We start from the raw sequence: 22028 nt of genomic DNA, 5'->3' as shown, positions 1-22028 counted from the left end.
CAGACAAGACAATGCTCCCATTACTTCACTTCCTTATTCTCACTCAGCTGAGCAGCTCTCCTCCATGTAAATGCCACTTGAGAACCAGTTCCTCAAAGGCTTGGAGGAGAGAGGGGTTTGGCTGGTTAAAGGAACCCCCTTCAGGAGTGCTGAATTAATTTTGAATTCCAAACATGGCTGAAAGTGAAGCATTGCAAGGGGAATGTCACACTCCAAGTCTGCACTCTGGAAAGGGAATTTGGAAACCAATACAAACAACTTTTATTATTAACAAGGGAAGGAATAGCTCTTCTCCAGCGCAAGATTTGCATGTTTACTGCATTTCTCTACTACATCTCTGTCATGGCAACCATTATTAAAATGCTAAAAGAAATGATTGACAGAAGAACCAAAAGGACATTTCCAATGGCTTATCCATAGTAATATTTCCTCACTCGTTCTAGGCATGCTCCTGTCTTTAAAAGCTTTAAAGCAGGATGAGCCTGCATTGAATGGCTGCAGAAATTATCTAGTCACATTCTGAGATTCATGGTTGAGTGGATTCACACTGAATTGTGTATTGTGACCTGTCTACCCCACCATCAGATACCTCCCGACACCCCCAAAATGGTTTTGAGTCTCAAACTTCCATGCGGGGCCTTAAAGGGTGCAGGGGGAAAAATCCTTGAGATGCAAATCCTTGTGATGCAATGGTCACACGGAATGGTTACAACTGTAGGAATGTTATATATAATATAGCAGGGTTAAACCTTTCCTTATTGAATTTACACAGCAGCAAGCGGATTGCTGACTCGTTTGAGTCCTTCCTGCCTTCTTGGTTGTTAATCCCTTTTGTCCCTCTTAAAAGAAAAAATACACATGAATCGGAACGATAATAATATAAACTAGTTTACTGTCAGATTCATTGAGTACATACTTAGGTTACAATAGATATAAACTATATATAAGATATGAGCGAGTCCTAAAAAGACTCCATCAGAGCATTTACTTCTTAACACTTATATAAGAAGCAGCCTAACTGACCAACGGACCAAACTAACTGACACATAGTGGCAGTTGGTCCTCTCTTAGAATGTTGGATTTGACTGACATATCCCACAACAGCAAGCCCTAAAAACAGGGTGATTCAGCCCCTACATGGAAAGGGAAGTAGAAGGGGCCACACAGAAGGTCAGGGAAACTCTGAACTTTATGATCAAGGACGATGAGAGGGTGAGATAGAGGTATCACACAACCTACCCCAAATACAATCTTTGCATTCATTGGGATGTTAAACAAAAATAGGAGTTCAGGGGTCACATTTAATCCTTCAGTAGCACCTTAAAGACCAACTAAGTTTTTATTTTGGTATGAGCTTTCGTGTGCATGCACACTTCATCAGATACACTGGAACAGAAGTCACCAGACCCTTATGTATATTCAGAGGGTGGGGGTGATGGGAATGGGTGATGGGCTGATAGGAGTGTTAAACCTGTGGATGACTATTAATGACTGTTCTACTGAAGGATTCTTTTTATTTTGTTTCGACTCAGACCAACATGGCTACCTACCTGTAACTAGAATCTAATCCATTACTTAGGATTGTAGGGGGCTCATAGAATAATAGAATTATAGAATTGGAAGGGACTCCAAGTATCATCTAGTCCAGGTGTCGGCAAGGTTATCCGGCCATGGGCCGGTTCGTTCCCACAGACATCGTCCGTGGGCCCTATGGGCGCAGCGCGATGCCAGAATTGGCGTCTGCGCATGTCCATAGCTCTGGAAATCGCTTCTGCAGCTGCGCAGATGCCGAAAATCATGTCTGCGCAGAAGCGATTTTTGGCGTCTGGGCATGTGCAGACGTGATTTCTGGTGTATGTGCATGTCCAGATGCCACCATTTCCGGCGTCGCTCGGCGAGTCCCCACACTGCGCTGCACTGGTTTAGCGCAGCGCGCAGGGGACTCACCGAGCGAGCAGCTCGGTTCACGGGCAGCCCGTGGGCCAGATAAACGGCCTCCATGGGCTGTATCCGGCCCATGGGCCAGAGGTTGCCAACCTCTGATCTAGTCCAACCCCTGCAATGAAGGAATCTCAGCTAAAGCATCCACAAAAGATGGCCATGCAACCTCTGCTTAAAAACCTCCAAGGAAGGAGAGTCCACAACCTCCTGAGGGAGACCGTTTCAATTGCTTAGAGTGAAACTGTTGCTTAGAGTGGCCACAATCTGACCCCCCAAATGCTTGTTGTGAGACTCTAACATATTCAATTTGGGGGATCCTATAGCTAAACATGATCCAAAGTGTGGCCAGGGCTTCCAGTGAAAATGAAGACAGGAACCAATCACTTTTCATTTGTGGTGTAGGGTGTGTATTCTATGCTTCTTACCAGTTGAAACTGTTTGGGGCAATTTGGAAGAAAGGTCTTATGGGAATGGCCATGACTACTGTGCCACAGGGCCTGAAAGTTGGGCTTGTAGGAGAAGAAACTTAGATAAAGGCTCAAGGGGAATCAGAAGGAGAATAAAGAGAAGTCCTTGAAACAACAGCCTTTGTTATTGCATCAACAGCAAAGAGAGACCTGTTGATGCTCTAACAAAAGTTGGCTCACCCAGAAACAGCTGGAAAGGTATACTTAAAATTCCATGGCTGGACCTCAGGTGCTCTTATAATCTCATGATTAATCAGAGCCTTGAGGATTGGACAAGAAAAGCGGTCCATGGCACAGGGTATATTTTTTGCAAGAACCCATTCAGGCACAGTGTAATAAATTACCTCACTTTACTATTGATTCTGATGTTTGGCTGATTTGGCTGAATCCCTGGTGATTTGGCAAGAATAAGGATAATTATAAGGGGGAGATGCATCACCTGAGTCTCTGGGCGGCTCAAGGCGCAGGTGCAGCACTGGCGAGAAAAACATGATAACAACAATGTACAGAAATGCCTCTCTGGTTTTTACATGGGTCAGCTTCGGGGGGGGGGCAAAGGTTACCTTGACCTTTAAATGACAATATACTCTTTGAATGTTCCATAAATACCAGCAAAGTAGTGTGAACCTTGTTTTTTATATAATTATCAGAATCATAGTGATTTATTCTCCCCAAAATTCAAGCAGTATTTTTCGTAATTGTCCAAACCTATGAATAAATGGCAGCAGAGTGTCATTCATTGCATTGTGCTGGAGCCCTGGGGAGAGAAATCTGGTGCACAGAAGATCCTGTGTCAGAGAAATATTGAGTCAAGATTTAGAGGAACTGAAGTAGGCAGTAGTTTATTTCATTTTCATTTTCATTTTTTTAATAATCTTTATTAAATTTAAAATAAATATAAAACAAAACAACCATCTAAAATATAAGCCAAATCAGTACATAAATAAATGACCATACAATTTCAAACAAAACTTATTCTATCTTCTCAAATATTTTATCAGCTTATCTTAAAGGTAAAGGTAAAGGGACCCCTGACCATTAGGTCCAGTCGTGACCGACTCTGGGGTTGCGCGCTCATCTCACATTATTGGCCGAGGGAGCTGACGTATAGCTTCCAGGTCATGTGGCCAGCATGACAAAGCCACTTCTGACAAACCAGAGCAGCACATGGAAACGCCGTTTACCTTCCCACTATAGCGGTTCCTATTTATCTACTTGCATTTTGATGTGCTTTCGAACTGCTAGGTTGGCGGGAGCTGGGACCAAGCAATGGGAGCTCACCTCGTCACAGGGATTCGAACCGCCGACCTTCTGATCAGCAAGCCCTAGGCTCAGTGGTTTAGCCCACAGCGCCACCTGGGTCCCCTCAGCTTATCTTATACATCTTCAATTCTGTATTTGCATCCTCTTTTGTAAATCGACTTCCCCTTCTCTTCCATCCTGGCTTTAAAATTGCTTGCTTTCCTACTGCTTCCATTAACTTTCCTCCTGGGAATTCTACAAAATATTCACTTCAAACCCAAGTTCTTTTAAATATATTCCAAATTTTTCCCAATTATCATTAATTTTCATAGCAGCAGAGCGGCATTCCTTTCTGAGATACCTTGAAGAATCCAGGCTGGCAACTTTCCACACACCTGGTAGCAGGCAGGGGCTAAGCATGAACCACAAGCTTCGTGTTAGGAATCTTCATTAAATACAAGGAAACTCCTATAGTCAAAGCCAACAACACGGACCTCTCCTATATCCTCCTTGTCTCCCTTCTGCTGTCCTCTTTGTCCTCCTTCCTCTTCATTGGCCGTCCCACGAAAGTCACCTGCCTCCTTCGACAAACGGCCTTCAGCACCATCTTCTCGGTTGCTGTCTCTTCTTTGCCGTCAAAAACCATCATGGTGATGTTGGCCTTCCTGGCCACAAAGCCAGGGAACACAGTGAAGAAATGGTTGGGAAAGGGCTTCGCCTACTCCATTGTCATTTCCTGTTCCAGTGTCCAAATGGTCATTTGCATCATTTGGCTGGGGATGTCTCCCCCATTCCCAGACTCCGACAAGCATTCCCAGGCTGGAGAGATCACCCTGCAATGCAATGAAGGGTCTGTTGCTATGTTTTATGCTGCCCTCGGTTACATGGGCTTCCTGGCTGCCATCTGCTTCACAGTGGCTTTCCTGGCTAGGAAACTGCCTGGGGCCTTCAATGAAGCCAAGCTGATCACCTTCAGCATGCTGGTCTTCTGCAGTGTTTGGGTCTCCTTTGTGCCCTCCTACCTGAGCACAAAGGGGAAATACATGGTGGCCGTGCAGATCTTCTCTATCTTGGCCTCTAGTGCTGGGCTTCTGGGCTGCATCTTCATTCCCAAATGCTACATTATTGTCCTGAGGCCAGGACAAAAACTAAAGTTGCTGCCTGATTCTTAACATATTTATAACTGTTTTCCACTACAGTAGTAATGAAACACACATAGTTGCCATGATTGTATCTCCTTAGATATACTTTGGTCTTCATTTTTCATTCATCTTGAATGATGAAAGTGAATCATTGGATCACATGCCTAGAGTGTGTCTGGACTTACAACTTTTAGGGATAACCCTACCTGTAGAGTCACATGGAGTGCAGCCTCCCTCTTCACACATAATTATCCTTCTCTACCATATCCAGTTTGTCATTTGATATGACCCACCTTCCTTTCTTCCTGAGTTCACAACCTGAGCCTAAATAATAACTTAGTGTAACTTGAAATTCTGCTTCTAGTATTAAAAACAGCAACTGAAAAACGGAATCTCACTTGAGTGTATTAATGCTTGAGGGAACCTCCAGAAGGCCCTTGGAGCTGGACCTCAGTATCTGGTCTGGACAATGGGTGTGGAGACGCTCCTTTAGATATATAGGGCCGATGTCTTTTAGGGTTTTAAAGGTCAGCATCAACAAATGAATGTGTGCTGGGCCCAGGGATAACCTGAGCAGCACGGTCCAGATCTGGTCCAGAAGTCGAGGGTTCCGCAAAGAGCCAGTCCAACAGGGCTGAGCCAGGAAACCGGGTGAGGACAGGTATAGGATCACAGGCAGGATCTGGTGTACTGCAATGTTGCTCCCACAACCTGGGTGGGGTCCAACACCGTTTTATATTTGTCTGGGTAACGGCCGGTCCTGATCCCCCGGCAACTCACCTCCCTGTTTTGCCCGTAGGCAAGCACTCCTCCTGCGAGTACTCAGGTCTCTCCTTCTCTCAGCCCTTAGTCTCTGCAGCTCAGGAGACGCTGGTGGGTTACTAGACCCAGGGGCCGCCTCTGCCTCCCCTGACCAACCTGGTAGTGGAGCAGCTGTAAGTGATGGCCCAGCTGAAGGCATAGAGGTAATCCCTGCATCTGGAGCCAGGACAGGCTCAGGCCCCTGACTCGGCCCAGCTGGTGTTTGTTGCAGGGGAACCTGTGCAGACTGGAACTCTTCAGAATCAGACCCCAGGCTTGGTTCAGATGATGTCTGAGGCAAAAGATGTGGTGCGGACTGAGACTCCTCTGGTTCTGAGTCTGAGCCCGAGTCCCAGGCCATCACACCATTCCCAAGCCCCCCTTCGGCCGAGGGTCTGTGCCCGGCTTGCTGGGGCAAGCAGCGTAGAAGGCCCAGAGGCAGGCAGGTGCATGGACATTGTCCGCTGGTTCCCACGAATGGTCCTCGGCTCCATATACTTTCCAGTTGATGCGGTACTGGAACTTTCCCCTGTGGTACCGTGAATCGAGTATATGCTCCACCTCATATTCTGTTGTCCATGGAGTTTTCTTGGCAGGGATATTGGAGTGGCTTGCCAGTTCCTTCTCCAGGTGGATCACATTTAGTCAAAACTCTCCACTATGACCTGTCCATCTTGGGTGGCCCTGCATAGCATAGCTCATAGCTTCTCTGAGTTATTCAAGCCCCTTCGCCACAACAAGGCATTGATCCATGAAGGGAAGCGAAAAGGAAAGTCCGATGCTGTAAAGAAAAATATTGCATAGGAACCTGGAATGTAAGAACCATGAATGGAGGTAAGCTGGATGTGGTCAAAAATGAGATGACAAGAATAAATATCGACATCCTGGGCATCAGTGAACTAAAATGGAAGGGAATGGGCGAATTCAGTTCGGGTGACTATCATATCTACTACTGTGGGCAAGAATCCTGTAGAAGAAATGGAGTGGCCCTCATAGTCAACAAAAGAGTGGCAAAAGCTGTAATGGGATGCAATCTCAATAATGACAGAATGATCTCGATACGAATCCAAGGCAGACCTTTTAATATCACAGTAATCCAAGTTTATGCACCAACTACCGGTGCTGAAGAAAGTGAAATTGACCAATTCTATGAAGACCTACAACAACTTCTAGAAATGACACCAAAGAAGGATGTTCTTCTCATTACAGGGTTTTGGAATGCTAAAGTAGGGAATCAAGAGATAAAAGGAACAACTGGCAACTTTGGCCTTGGAGTTCAAAATGAAGCAGGGCAAAGGCTAATAGAGTTCTGTCAAGAGAACAAGCTGGTCATCACAAACACTCTCTTCCAACAACACAAGAGACGACTCTACACATGGATATCACCAAATGGGCAGCATCGAAATCAGATTGATTATATTCTCTGCAGCCAAAGATGGAGAAGCTCTATACAGTCAGCAAAAACAAGACCTGGAGCTGACTGTAACTCAGATCATCAGCTTCTTATAGCAAAATTCCAGCTTAAACTGAAGAAAGTAGGAAAAACCACTGGGCCAGTAAGATACAATCCGAATCAAATCCCTTATGAATGCACAGTGGAAGTGAGGAACAGGTTTAAGGATTTAGATTTGGTGGACAGAGTGCCTGAAGAACTATGGATGGAGGCTCGTAACATTATACAGGAGGCAGCAACGAAAACCATCCCAAGGAAAAGGAAATGCAAGAAAGCAAAATGGCTGTCCAACGAGGCCTTACAAATAGCGGAGGAGAGGAGGCAAGCAAAATGCAAGGGAGAAAGGGAAAGATACAGGAAACTGAATGCAGATTTCCAAAAAAACAGCAAGGAGAGACAAGAGGGTCTTCTTAAATGAGCAATGCAAAGAAATAGAGGAAAACAATAGAATGGGGAAAACCAGAGATCTGTTCAAGAAAATTGGAGATATGAAAGGAACATTTCGTACAAAGATTACCATAATAAAGGACAAAAGTGGTAAGGACCTAACAGAAGCAGAAGACATCAAGAAGAGGTGGCAAGAATACACAGAGGAATTATACCAGAAAGCTATGGAGGTCTCGTACACCCCAGGTAGTGTGGTTGCTGACCTTGAGCCAGACATCTTGGAGAGTGAAGTCAAATGGGCCTTAGAAAGCACTGCTAATAACAAGGCCAGTGGAAGTGATGATATTCCAGCTGAACTATTTAAAATTTTAAAAGATGATGCTGTTAAGGTGCTACACCCAATATGCCAGCAAGTTTGGAAAACTCAGCAATGGCCAGAGGATTGGAGAAGATCAGTCTACATCCCAATTCCAAAGAAGGGCAGTGCCAAAGAATGCTCCAACTACCGCACAATTGCGCTCATTTCACACGCTAGCAAGGTTATGCTTAAAATTCTACAAGGCAGGCTTAGGCAGTATGTGGACCGAGAACTCCCAGAAGTGCAAGCTGGATTTCGAAAGGGCAGAGGAACCAGAGACCAAATAGCAAACATGCACTGGATTATGGAGAAAGCTAGAGAGTTCCAGAAAAACGTCTACTTCTGCTTCATTGACTATGCAAAAGCCTTTGACTGTGTCAACCACAGCAACCTATGGCAAGTTCTTAAAGAAATGGGAGTGCCTGAGAAATCTCTATGTGGGACAAGAAGCTACAGTTAGAACTGGATATGGAACAACTGATTGGTTCAAAATTGGGAAAGGAGTACGACAAGGTTGTATATTGTCTCCCTGCTTATTTAACTTATATGCAGAATTCATCATGCGAAAGGCTGGACTAGATGAATCCCAAACCGGAATTAAGATTGCCGGAAGAAATATCAACAACCTCAGATATGCAGATGACACAACCTTGATGGCAGAAAGCGAGGAGGAATTAAAGAACCTTTTAATGAGGGTGAAAGAGGAGAGCGCAAAATATGGTCTGAAGCTCAACATCAAAAAAACCAAGATCATGGCCACTGGTCCCATCACCTCCTGGCAAATAGAAGGGGAAGAAATGGAGGCAGTGAGAGATTTTACTTTCTTGGGCTCCTTGATCACTGCAGATGGTGACAGCAGTCACGAAATTAAAAGACGCCTGCTTCTTGGGAGAAAAGCAATGACAAACCTAGACAGCATCTTAAAAAGCAGAGACATCACCTTGCTGACAAAGGTCCGTATAGTTAAAGCTATGGTTTTCCCAGTAGTGATGTATGGAAGTGAGAGCTGGACCATCAAGAAGGCTGATCGCCGAAGAATTGATGCTTTTGAATTATGGTGCTGGAGGAGACTCTTGAGAGTCCCATGGACTGCAAGAAGATCAAACCTATCCATTCTTAAGGAAATCAGCCCTGAGTGCTCCCTGGAAGGACAGATCGTGAAGCTGAGGCTCCAATACTTTGGCCACCTCATGAGAAGAGAAGAATCCTTGAAAAAGACCCTGATGTTGGGAAAGATTGAGGGCACTAGGAGAAGGGGACGACAGAGGACAAGATGGTTGGACAGTGTTCTCGAAGCTACAAACATGAGTTTGACCAAACTGCGGGAGGCAGTGGAAGACAGGAGTGCCTGGCGTGCTATGGTCCATGGGGTCATGAAGAGTCGGACACGACTAAACGACTAAACAACAACAACATATTCTGGCTCCCCCTGCACTGGCACTGGCCAAGGTCTCAGACGGTGCGGGTGAAACTCATCGGGAGGGGCAACCGGACGGAGCAGCGACCGCTGGAATACTGGGTGAACCTTGAGTGTTGGAGGAAACCCGGAGGCAGTACGCCACAGGTGACACCTGGGCAGTGATGGGGAACGGGCTGGTGAACCGGGCACCCAACTTCCATGAGGGCCAAGAGGGGTGCAGGTGATGGGTGGAGAACCACACCCGATCATGGTGGTGGACGGCCTGGATCATATAAGCATCCTTGGCCTAGGTCAGTTGCTCCATCAGAAATTGCTGCTGGGATTGGAGCTCCAGCAGCCAATCCGTCACTGCGGGAACTGAGGACGCCAGGAGCACGCTTGGGAACAAATGCAGGTGGTACCCATAGTTGGCCTGGAATGGGGTCTGTTGGGTGGAAGCGTTCACCGCATTGTTGTATGCAAACTCGGCCAGTGCCAGATGGTCAATCCAATCATCCTGGTGGAAACTGCAGTAGCACCGGAGGTATTGCTCCAATACCACGTTCGGCCGTTCGGTCTGTCCGTTGGTCTGCGGATGGTAGGCCACCAATAGCCAGAACTCTGTTCTGAGAGCCTGATGTAGGCCACGCCAGAAGCGGGAGGTGAACGGAGCGCCATGATCGGTAATCAAGCATTCCGGTAGGCCCTTGGCTGAGGGTACAGACGGGCACGGAGCGCAGTGCATCATCTTAGTGAAATGATCTGCGAATACCAGGAGGCAGGTACAATGACGAGACGGAGGTAAGTCCACCACAAAGTCCAACGAAACCATGTGCCATGGACGAGGTGGGACTGGCAGTGGCTGAAGCAGCCCAGCAGGTCTTCTGGTCGATCCCTTGGCCCCCGGCAGACGTCACAACCAGGGGCGGAGCAAGAGGGGGGTGGGGGCGGCAAGCCTCGGGTGAGGGCCCTGGGCAATGCCCTGGAGGGGTGTCAGTCGGGGCCGCTGGCCCACCCCTCAACTCCATCGAGAGAGCGCATTGGCCGAGGGAGGAAGCCGCGCCACAGGGAGAGCACACAGGGCATCAAACATGGCAGGCCAGTGACGGGCATCACGCCCACGTGTCATGATGTCACGATGCTGTGGCACAGCACCCCGCCCCCGGGGGTGCTGCTGCGTTTGATGCCCCGGGTGTCAAAGCGGCTAGCAACACCCCTGGTCACAACCCACAATGTACCACGCCACATTGGCCTTCAAGGCGGCCACCAGAATTCCCGGCTTACCAGGTGTGTGGTCTGATACCTCCCAAAGTGCCCCGCTGCCTGGGCGTCGTGAGCCATCCAGAGTACCTCGGCCCACAATGGTCCCAGTGGGATGTACAACCGACCTTGGTGCATCAGTAGGCCCTGGTGCAGAACCAGTTATGGAAAACGAGGGCATGTTCCACTGGTCAATTCCTGAATACGTCCCTGAGCCCATGCGTCCACTCGTTGCTGCTCCCGCACTCGATTAAGCAATGACTCAGTCTCCTGAGTAGCCAGGAACACTGCGGAAAGTACGATTGTCGTCAGCACCGCCTGCTGCACCATCTCTGCGACGACTTCTGGGTTTTGGGACAGGGCACCTGCCTTCTGGTTTGGGGAGCTCGGGAAGTAGCAGATCCGGAACTGGAACTGGGAGAAGAACAGCGCCCAACGGATCTGCCGCTGGTTCAACTTATGGGTGGTCTGAAGGTACTCCAAGTTCCGGTGGTCAGTTCTTACTTCCACCAGGTGTCGTGCACCTTCGAGGTGATGATGCCAAACCTCAAAAGCCACCTTAATGGCCAGCAGTTCCCGTTCTCAAATGGTGTAGTTACACTCCGCCGGAAGGAGCTGGCGAGAGTAGAAGGCACAGGGTAACAGTGGCGTGTCAGGATTGCACTGCTGGGACAATATGGTGCCGAGAGCCATACTGGACACGTCGGTCTCCACCACAAAAGGACGAAAGGGATCAGGATGCTACAGAATCGGCACCTTCTGGAAACAGGCCTTCAACCCCTGAAACGCCGCTTCGACCTCTTCGTCCCAAGTGAAGGGTGTCTTTGGGCGCAGCAGTCGGGTCGGCATAGCCTGTAATGAATGTCCGACAGTAATTTGTGAACCCAAGGAACTGCTGCAGATCCTTGCGATTCCGAGGGGCCACCCACTCTCGGACAGCGGACACCTTCCCAGGGTCCATCTGCACCCTGTCGGGGGAGAACCAGTGTCCGAGGAAGTCCACCGACTGCTGGTGAAATTCACACTTGCTGAGCTTGGCGTACAGGCGGGGCTCCCGCAAGTGTCCTTTTGTTTTTCAATCGTTACAGAGAGAAGCTATAGAACCCAGCCTCTTGGTTAATGGCATTGTCCTGAGTGAACCTCCACCCCCTGTCTCTCCCACTTCCTCATTTGTCATTCACATCGTCTCTTCTATGGATGCTGCTACGTGCCCTCTGTATTTGAGCTCTTTGCTGTCCTGCTTTCAAGGCTTGCCAGATTCTGGGAAATGGAGGGTGTGTAATGCTTTCTAATGACAACATGTCAGCTGGGGGGGGGGTTGTTCCAGCTGTCCCATGATTTCCCAGCTTTTCTCCTCATCTGCCTCTGAGCTGCTACCTCCCGCAAACCCCTGTTGTAAATCTATACTGCCTTCCTTTTCCTCCTCCCTGGAAGGGTCAGGATGGGGAGGCAGTCTCCACCATTCCTCCTCTGCACAGTCCCTGACAGCAGGTGTGCCAACAGGGCAACTAGGACTTTGTTGAACACTCTCAGTGCTGAAATGTGGGCAAAAGGCAACACTCCTTACTGCAGGTGGAGGTGTCTATAGCAGAACCTATGGACAGTAACTCCTCCCCAAGGAAGGATCCACATGTAACTCTACCTATCCAGTCAGAGGAGAGGAGCCATTCCAGCATAAGGGCTGTCATTCAGTAGCATCTGGGGAAACTTTCTGTTCATTTCTCGAGTGGGTCCTCCATTGCAAGGCATTCAAACTCATCTTTCTCCCTCCTTGATCCATGTCAGTCTATTCAGTAAACATGTTTTTCTCTTGCTCTGCACCTGCTCTTCTGAAGTTCCAAAGGAATCCTCTCTTCTTTTTGCACTTCTCTGAACCACCGTGATCTCTTCTGATCCCTATAAATAGAGTCCAAGGGATCCCCACACTTTCTACCCTCAAATATTGCATTTGGGAACAATGAGATAAACATCACAATTCAATTTTTTCACTGTATCTGAAGAAGTGTGCATGCACACGAAAGCTCATACCAAAATAAAAACTTAGTTGGTCTTTAAGGTGCTACTGAAGGAATTTTTTTATTTTACTTCGACCCAGACCAACACGGCTACCTACCTGTAATCACAATTCAGGGCAGCTGCTGGTTTATTGATTCCACTATGTCTGTTCCCTAGTCCCATGTGCCACAGATTCCTTGGGGCCAATATATAGGGCAGGGTGAAGAGGGGAGCTAAGTTTGTGTGAAGCTTAATCAGAACATAGGAAGCTGCCTTTTAGATCCTTACTGGCAGCAGCTTTCCAGGAAGGGGACATCCTCAGCCCTACCTGAAGAGCGGGTATCTGAAGAAGTGTGCATGCACATGAAAGCTCATACCAATGACAAACTTAGTTGGTCTCTAAGGTGCTACTGGAAGGAATTTTTTAAATTTTGTTTTGACTACCTGAAGAGGTGAGTCAGGATTGCACTTCACACCTCCTGGGTGCAAAACAGATGGTTGTCCACTGAATTTATGGCCCTTCTCCTCAATCCCCATTCAGCTCCGAGGCCAGAACCAGACACTTCCCTGTATTTGTAAAGCAGCTGCAGCTTCTGATTTGCAGGAATGTGGAGCTCCTTCTGAATAGCAGCTAGTGGGAGGAGGAACAGTCTCAAGCAAGGTGTAGCCGAGAGACCCAGAATGATAACACTGCTTCTATTGCTGCCTCTGGTAACTTACGGGATGCAGCAGAGGGTAAAGTGCCCACCGACTGGGATCACTGATATACTTTCTGCTGTGAATTATTACCGGCAAGCGGACCACCTCATTGGTGGAATCATATCTCCAAGATTCTTTGAAAATCCATATTCCTTCACCTTTTCCAGAAACCCCTTCATCAGAATTCATAGGTAAGTAATGATGTATTGATGTAAATTATTTCTACATCCTTCCTACTCTCCAATTCTCTTCAAGTACCTGGGTCACCCCTGTTTTCTGGTAGCCCTCATAAATCATTGGCTCCTCCTTTTTTTGTTGAGGAAGCATCTCATTCAGTGGGAGGCAATACAATTGGGAGATATGGGTAGGAATATAATGTTACACAAGAGCACCTTTTGCTTATAAACCTATAATATGTAACTAGTTGAAGTTGTCGTGGCTCTTTCCTCCAGCATGGCTGTTTCTATACTTTACTGTATTTTCAAAAATATTTTCGTATGCCTTTTTGCTTGGCGAAAAGCAGTGTTTCAAAGTATTTTATAATGCAATATAAGCAATTTGTAGTAGTTTTGATGTGTGCTGTTCTCCAAAGAACAACTTGTTCTCTGAAATGTAGGAAATGCTGTGGGATGTATTTGAGTTGCAGGTCTTCTGTAGTATGTGATGTTGGAACTGCACAATTATTTCACCCACACACAACAAAATCTATGCAGCTGCAAATTGTAAATGTCTACTGTGCTTAGTTGGGTGGCGCTGTGGGTTAAACCACAGAGCCTAGGGCTTGCTGATCAGAAGGTCGGTGGTTCGAATCCCTGCAACGGGGTGAGCTCCCGTTGCTCGGGCCCAGCTCCTGCCAACCTATCAGTTTGAAAGCACATCAAAGTGCAAGTAGATAAATAGGGACCGCTACATCAGGAAGGTGGACCCAGGTGGTGCTGTGGACCCAGGTGGCGCTGTGGTTAAACCACTGAGCCTAGGGCTTGCTGATGAGAAGGTCGGCGGTTCGAATCCCTGTGACGGGGTGAGCTCCCGTTGCTTGGTCCCAGCTCCTGCCAACCTAGCAGTTTGAAAGCACGTCAAAATGCAAGTAGATAAATAGGAACTGCTACAGCGGGAAGGTAAACGGCGTTTCCATGTGCTGCTCTGGTTTGCCAGAAGCGGCTTTGTCATGCTGACCACATAACCTGGAAGCTATACGCCGGCTCCCTCGGCCAATAATGTGAGATGAGCACCTCAACCCCAGAGTCGGTCACGTCTAGATCTAATGGTCAGGGGTCCCTTTACCTTTACCTTTTCTGTGCTTAGTTACATGGAAAGCAGCCTTTGGGCTCATTTTGGCTCCAGGACCTTTTTCTCTGGTGCCAAGCTCACAGCCCAACATGGCTAAGACTTCTTGGCTGCTCCTTCCATGCCCCAATTAGAAAGATGCAAACCATTATTTGGAAACCCGTTTTGTGAGACATTGCCTGGGAGGTCGTTTGATATAGTGATGGCTGCTAACCAGTGGACCGGGGGCTGGAGGGGCGGGGGGCGGCAGCCAAGATCAACAGAAAAGGGGCTGATTTGTGTTCTGGTTCCCCCCCTTTCTCCCCTTTGCTTTGATTATTACAAAAAAGAATGTGACTTTCATTTTCACAGAATTGAGGGTAACTGTGTGACACACTATTTTTGCAGCTGGGTGGATGGGAGGAGCACACATGTTCTTTCATCTGCCCTTGCTGTTCAGGAAATAAATGATGACCCCAGGCTCTTACCAAACACCACCCTCGGCTACAGCATTTATGATACCAGTTTTCAGGGAGGAATGACTTCCGATGCCCTGATAGACCTGCTTGCTGGTGGGGAAATCAATATTCCAAACTACAGGTGTGGAAGACAGAAAAAGCTGTTGGCTGTTCTTGAAGGGGGTGAATCCGACATCTCCACACACATTGCAAGCATGTTGGGCGTCTACAAGGTCCCACAGGTAAGAAGTGGGTTCAGGTCCTCCTCAGATGCCAACACTGCTACAACATACATTGTTGCCAGGTTCTTCATAGCAGCATTCAAAATTCGTTGGGTGATGACCTGTGCCATAAACTAGATTGAATGAACACCCATATTGGAGTGCTCTGTAAATTGATAGCCATAGCCAGTGCTTTTTTTCTGGGGGGATGCAGGGGTGCGCATACCCCTAAACATTTTGTGAATCTAAGTGTGGCCTCATTGAGGGGCAATATTTCAATATGAGTAGGAAAATGAGAGTACCCCTCAACATTTTTTTTATATATATAGCAAAAAAGCACTGGCCATAGCTGTTTTTATACTAACCTTTTATGCTCTTCCATGTCTGTTTAATACTCCTAACCGTTCTTTTACATTCTTTTAGCCTCTTTTAGATTCTTACAGTCTTTTTTTATATACCTTCTGTTTAAATAATTTTAGCTTTCCAAAACGTTTTACAGATTTTAAATGATGTTTCCCCACCCTACTTATGCTGGTCTATGACCGCAATAAAGATTGGATTGGGTTCACATCCAACACACCAGGCAACATATACCACCTAGTCAGACAGTATTGAAAACTTAGGGTGATGTAACTTATTTTATTGCTTAGTTTACATTGTATAGTGCTTTAAATCGTTGTCTTTCATGAAGTGAGGAACCATATTTAGAGACTGTTGCAATTAAGAGTTATAAAAATTGATTTATTTTTTAAAAAAATTATTTTATTTTTTTAAAAAAACCTGTGAAGTTTGCTCAAAGTAAATTTGCCCAACTCTTTCAGATAGAAGTATCCACTCTTAGTCCTGACAAAGTAACCACCAGTCTCTTTTCCTTTCCTCCCCAGCTCAGTCATGGCTTTGTTCTTAATGATAAAGCTCAGTTCCCTTTTGTCTACTGGATGACTCCAAAGCAAGAAACTCAGTACCAGGGGGTGGTCCAACTGCTCCTGCATTTCAGGTGGACGTGGGTCGGCCTCTTTGCTCCAGACAATGACAACGGAGAAAGGTCCCTGAGGACCTTGACGCCTCTGATGATCAAAAAGGAAATCTGTATTGCCTTCACCGAAAGAGTAGAACATAAAACTTGGCTCTGGATACCCCATGAACCTCCTGCCACGTGGAGAGAAGTCAATGTATTTGTTTACACTGCAGACTCTCAATATGGACTTTTTATCATCATAGAGGTGGAATCCTTACTTCAAAGGGTACAGAGCGGAGGGAAAGTCTGGATAACCACAGGTCTTCAGAACAAATTCTCCTTCTGTAATACTGGCTGCTTCCCGTATGTGCATGGCTCTTTGTCCTTTGTAATGAAGACCCAAAAAAAGACAAACAAGGATTACTATGGGCCAGTGACCTCACTTAATCTAAGGTGCTCAGAAAAAATATTTGATTGTTCATATTCAACGCAGGACTTGTCTATGAGGGGTTTGACAAAATGCAGGGAGCAGGAGAGTCTGAAGTTGCTGCCCCAAGAAGACATTGAGAGAATCCAGTCCCAAGACAGCTATGTCAATTACTTGAGTATCCAAACTATGGTTCGGGCCTTAAATGCAGCATATTTATCCAGATCCAAGCGGATTTTTATTGTGGGAGGAGGAGGCAGGTTGCAACGTCAAAGGATATGGTCATGGCAGGTATGTCCATTCAGTTTTACAGAATGCAGTTCATTGTCCCAGCTCTGGAATCACTATGCTAGGATCACAGGAACGGCCTTTCACTGAGCCAAACCATTGTTCTACCTAGCTTAGTATTGTCTGCTTTGACAGACCAGCAGTGGTTCTGCACAGTTTTTGGAAGGGAAACTTTCCCAGCTCTGTCTGGAGATGCAATTGGAGTTTGAATTTGGGACCTTCTGGGAGCAAAGCAGATAAGCCACCTTTCATCACATCAATGTGATCCCTGGGTGGTTTCCATAAAAATGCAATGAAGAGAAAATAGGAATGAAACATAAATTAATCCAATCACATTGTTTTCACCTGCTGGCAGAAATCCATCCCAGGTCCCAGTTGTGGTTTCATGTCCTCTCAATCCTGGAGTTTCCTCTGTCATTCCAGCTCCATCCTTTCTTGAAAGAAGTCCGCTTCTATACTAATACTTCAGCTGATGGACAGTACTTGGACGAGGATGGGGCAGTGGCCGCTGACTTCGAGATCGTGAATCTGGTGCTGTTTCCTAACAACTCTCTTGCTAGAGTGAAGATTGGGAGAATAGAGAGACAGGGGTCCTCAAATATGAAGTTCACCATTAACCCGGAATCAATTGTGTGGCCCAATCTATTTAAGGAGGTAGGAGAAATTATATTTGTCATTTGATTCACTATGACATTCATATGCTATGAATAAGAACATTTTGAATAGTACATATGAGGCTTGGACTGCAATCGTGTGGTCACTTCCCTGGAGCTAAGTCCCACTGAGATTAATGGAACCTGCTCTTGAGCAAACATGTATAAAAATTCCATCCAAAGTAACAACTTCTACTGACACTTTCTCCTTGGTGCTCAATCTCTTTATGTCTAGACAGTGCCTCATTCAAGATGCACAGAAAGCTGTCTCCCTGGATATGCCAAAAAGGTTCAGGAAGGGATGCCGCCATGCTGCTATGATTGTGCTCCCTGCGCAGAAGGGACCATCTCCACTCAGGAAGGTAGGTAGGGGAGGATCTCAGAGGAAAGGACCTTTGATAGGAGGATGGGGCTAATTTCTTTCTTCTTATAATAATAATATTTTTTATTAATTTTCTATTAAGAACATCCAATTAATAACAAATCAAATCACAATCCAATTCAAATAAAATAAAATACCAAACTACTATCTGAATGATTAATTATTAAATTTCACACCGTCTTCCCATATTCCGAACCTCTGAAGAACTAATCTCACATAAGTATGTTTCTGCCCTCTTCTTGGTGTTCTCATATTTTCCACATTCTGATCTTAAAATCTCAAAGTCCTCAGTCCCTCTCTAATCAATTCTCAATCATGTTAAACAATCATCTATTCTTTCATCTGTCAGGTATAGATTAATTTGTGTGTATTTTTTTTCCCCTTGTCAGTTTGCCAGCACAGCTTTTCCTGGCTCACTCTTATCTTCCAGTCCAGGCTGTTGTCCAAGCCTGCCATTTGAAGTTTTATGATGCAGTAAATTCCCAAGTTGTTGTGTTGTTAAGCATACTGTTCACAAATATATGTAGCAATTAAAGTGGAATGTATTCCACAGATACAAATCTGTGGGGCTAATTTCTGAGTCACTCCAAACATGATGCTAATAATGGCACCTCATGAATGAAATATCATCTTCAGGGTGTGTGTGGCTATCCTGTTGCCAACCTTCAATGTCCCTCCATCCAGCACCAGGAAATTGTATATGCCCATGTCCTCAAGCATGTAGAATTAATCTGTATTTAATGATGGTAAAGGTAAAGTAAAGGTACTCCTGACTGTTAGGTCCAGTTGCGGACGACTCTGAGGCTACAGTGCTCATCTCGCTCTATAGGCCGAGGGAGCCAGCATTTGTCATCAGGCAGCTTCTGGGTCATGTGGCCAGCATGACTAAGCTGCTTCTGGCAAACCAGAGCAGTGCAGGGAAACACCGTAGAACCTCTATAAAAATTTGATTTGTGGTTTTTATATTGTTCTTTTCTCATTTCTCATTTCGGCTTCTACTACATAACCCATACAGTTTTACAGATGAACAGGTGAAACATCTTTGAAATCCACCCCTTCATCAATAAAGATTAACTCATATGAAACCTCAAGGATATAAGAACTGCTCAATAAGATCAAAGCATCCTGTTCCGTGGGAATGAGTTGATTGATTGAGTCTTTTCAAGCAGTGAATGTTTCCCTCACTCCTTCCTAACAAAACAATGCTCTTTCCCAATTTCTCCCATATGCCCACTGTGCCTCAGAATTGAAACAGCATAAGACCATTGTAGGTGTGTGACTGATGTTAGGATACTGAAGTGTGTTTTCCTCTTTGCAGATGCCGATGAATGCACCAGTTGTCCAGAAGATCAGCATCCAAGTGAGGACCGAGATCGATGTGTCCCCAAAGTGATCACCTTCCTGTCCCATGAGGAATATTTGGGGAGCCTCCTAGCTTCCCTTTCTCTCTTCTTATCCTTAACCACAGGCTTTGTGTTAGGAATCTTCATTAAATACAAAGAAACTCCCATAGTCAAAGCCAACAACCGAGACCTCTCCTATATCCTCCTCATCTCCCTCCTGCTTTCCTTTTTCTCCTCCTTCCTCTTCATTGGAAGGCCAAGGAAAGCCACCTGCCTTCTTCGTCAAACAGCATTCAGCACCATCTTCTCAGTTGCTGTCTCTTCTTTGTTGGCAAAAACCATTATGGTGGTGCTGGCCTTTCTGGCCACAAAGCCAGGGAACAGGGTGAGGAGATGGCTGGGGAAGAGTTTGGCCAACTCCATTGTCATTTCCTGTTCCAGTGTCCAAGTTCTGATCTGCACTGTCTGGCTGGGGGCCTCTCCTCCATTCCCAGATTCTGACATGCATTCCCAGCTTGGAGAAATCATCCTGCAATGCAATGAAGGGTCTGTGTTCATGTTTTACGGCTCCCTCAGCTACATGGGCTTCCTGGCTGCCATCTGCTTCACAGTGGCTTTCCTAGCCAGGAAGCTGCCTGGAAATTTCAATGAAGCCAAGCTGATCACCTTCAGCATGCTGGTCTTCTGCAGTGTTTGGATCTCCTTTGTGCCCACTTACCTGAGCACAAAGGGGAAATACATGGTAGTCGTGCAGGTGTTCTCTATCTTGGCCTCCAGTGCTGGGCTTCTGGGCTGCACCTTCATTCCCAAGTGCTACATTATTATACTCAGGCCAGATCTGAACATGAGAAAGCACCTGACAAGAAAAAACTGAACATGGCATTTCATTCTTAGCTCTAAGGGTATCATAGAACTGTAGCATTTGAAGTTCCCACCAGAATATTGCCTGGAACCACAGCTTGTTGTTGGGATTAAGGATTGTTGTTGTTAAGGATGTAATAGAATCAAGGAAATAGTTTAAAAATCTCATGGGAATCTACACATTTATGAATAGTTTGTAGAAGAGAAATATTTTCCGCTAATGAGTCTTGATGACAAGACATGTAGCAAACCGCTAGAAGAGCAAACCATATCAAGTTAGTACAGTACATGGAAGGACATTTCTTGAAGTTTAGGTTTGGGACATTGATTTTTGGTAGTCAGGAAGGAGATGGGTGCTCTTCAGAGAAGTAAAGTTGTCAGACTCAGACAGGAAGAAAGGGGAACAGTTGGATACATGTGATGACCTCATGTAGGCAGGGGTTTTTTCCAGTTGGAACTCAGAGGAACTCAATTCCGGCACCTCTTAGGTGGGCGCCATTGCCATTCTAAAAGAAAGAAGGGTGAGTTCCAGCACCTCTCTTTCTAGAAAAATAGCACTGCATGTAGGCATGCCCTGGTATTTATGCTAACCAAAGGGAATGTGAACAATTTGACAACAGAAATGATCCTTGGCAAAAGCATATGGAAAGTATAGGAGCTGGTGTTTTTATGCCAAGAGGTTGTCTCCTCCTCAGAAATAGCTACAACTGGACAGAATCGACCTCTCTGGAATTGTATTTGCTGTTTTGCATGTGTCAGTTCATATTGATCTCTGTTGCTCTTACATTCTGATTTCTTGTCTGTATTAGCGATTCAGATTCCCAAAATAAAATCTCCTTTTATAACCTATTTCTGGTGCCTTCCTGTATGGTCCTAATAGCTGGCAAAATACGCACCAGTCTAGAACCAGTCTAGAATGTTTATAATCAGTGGAAGAAACTATCTGCAGTCAGACATCTCAGTCTGATGATCAGGGCCGTCTCTAGGCCTGGGCTGGGTGGTGCAATGCGCCAGGGCACCTGGCCACCAGGGGCGCTGCTGCGCCAGACAGCTGATGTTTTAGAAGGACCAGGGCCGTCTTAAGCATATCTGCCATGGAAAACGGAGAAGGTGGCTAGACCCAGCCTAGGGTGACTGGCAAGGCGGAGGAATAGCGGCGGCAAGAGATGACAAGCCATGGCCAAGACGGCAGGAGAAGGCGGCGGGGTTGTTTGGAAGCAAAGGGCTCCCCCTGTCCTTGGCTGGCCCAGCTGAGCCTGCCCCTTCCAGGGCCTCTCCCACCTTCCCCACCTGGCAAAGCGCAGCGGCCGCCAGCGGGCTAAAGTATCCTGGGAGGGACAGCAGAGTTATTTCCCTGCTCACCGCCTGCAGGTGCCAAAAACGCTCCGAGCCGGAGTTGTAGGGGGAGAGAAACTTTCCCGGCTCGATCTGGGTGCAGGTTTCGGTGCAAGTGGCACTGGAGAAACATAAGGGAGAGAGCGGGGCACCTCCATCCCCTCAAAGTGCATTTTATTAAGAGATTTTGTGAGGGACTGACTTTCCTCCCTTCCGGCGGGAAGTGATTGTGCGTGGGGCCCGCCTCCTGTGTCTGCAGGGGGGCGTGGTCGGCCCCCTGCACCAGCTGAGCAAATGTGCGCTGGCCGCAGGAAGGGAACACGGTAGTGCAAAGGGACAAAGGGCCCCTGGGAGCAGGGCGAGGAAAGGCTGGCGTGCGGGAGGGGCGCGGGAAGCCTCGCTGCCAGCCTCTCCGACGGGGCTTCCCCCTGCGTAGCCCCTGAACAGACCCATCCAAACCAGGCTTCCTTGGCAGGGCTCTCCTTAGGTTCTTGTGGGCAAAGGTCAGGCCAAACCTCCCATCCCTTGACTTTGGAAATGCATACAGAAAACATGTATGAGCCATGCAAAGACTCCAGGAAGTTGCAGAGACTAAACTTCTGCCACGTATAATTATCAAAATCATAGTGATTTATTCTCCAGGAAGCTCAAGAGATATTTCTGGAGATGACCTAAGCATCCGAATCAACAAG

The 22028-nt window shown here is 46.6% G+C and overlaps 1 protein-coding gene across 1 annotated transcript; it reads left to right on the top strand.

The window, feature by feature from the left end:
- The first annotated feature begins 12046 nt into the window (after positions 1-12046).
- LOC118080260 (vomeronasal type-2 receptor 26-like) lies at positions 12047-20818 on the top strand. The gene is made up of 7 exons (XM_088662511.1): positions 12047-12053; positions 13074-13335; positions 14819-15110; positions 15974-16765; positions 17186-17416; positions 17651-17777; positions 19116-20818. The coding sequence occupies exons 1-7, from the start codon at positions 12047-12049 to the stop codon at positions 20012-20014; spliced, it is 2610 nt and encodes an 869-aa protein (XP_088518637.1). The 3' UTR covers positions 20015-20818.
- Positions 20819-22028: the final 1210 nt, after the last annotated feature.

The sequence above is a fragment of the Zootoca vivipara genome, chromosome 2, assembly GCF_965207765.1.
Source record: "Zootoca vivipara chromosome 2, rZooViv2.hap1.1, whole genome shotgun sequence".
NCBI classification, from domain to species: domain Eukaryota; kingdom Metazoa; phylum Chordata; class Lepidosauria; order Squamata; family Lacertidae; genus Zootoca; species Zootoca vivipara.
This window is presented reverse-complemented; position numbering and strand designations above follow the sequence as displayed.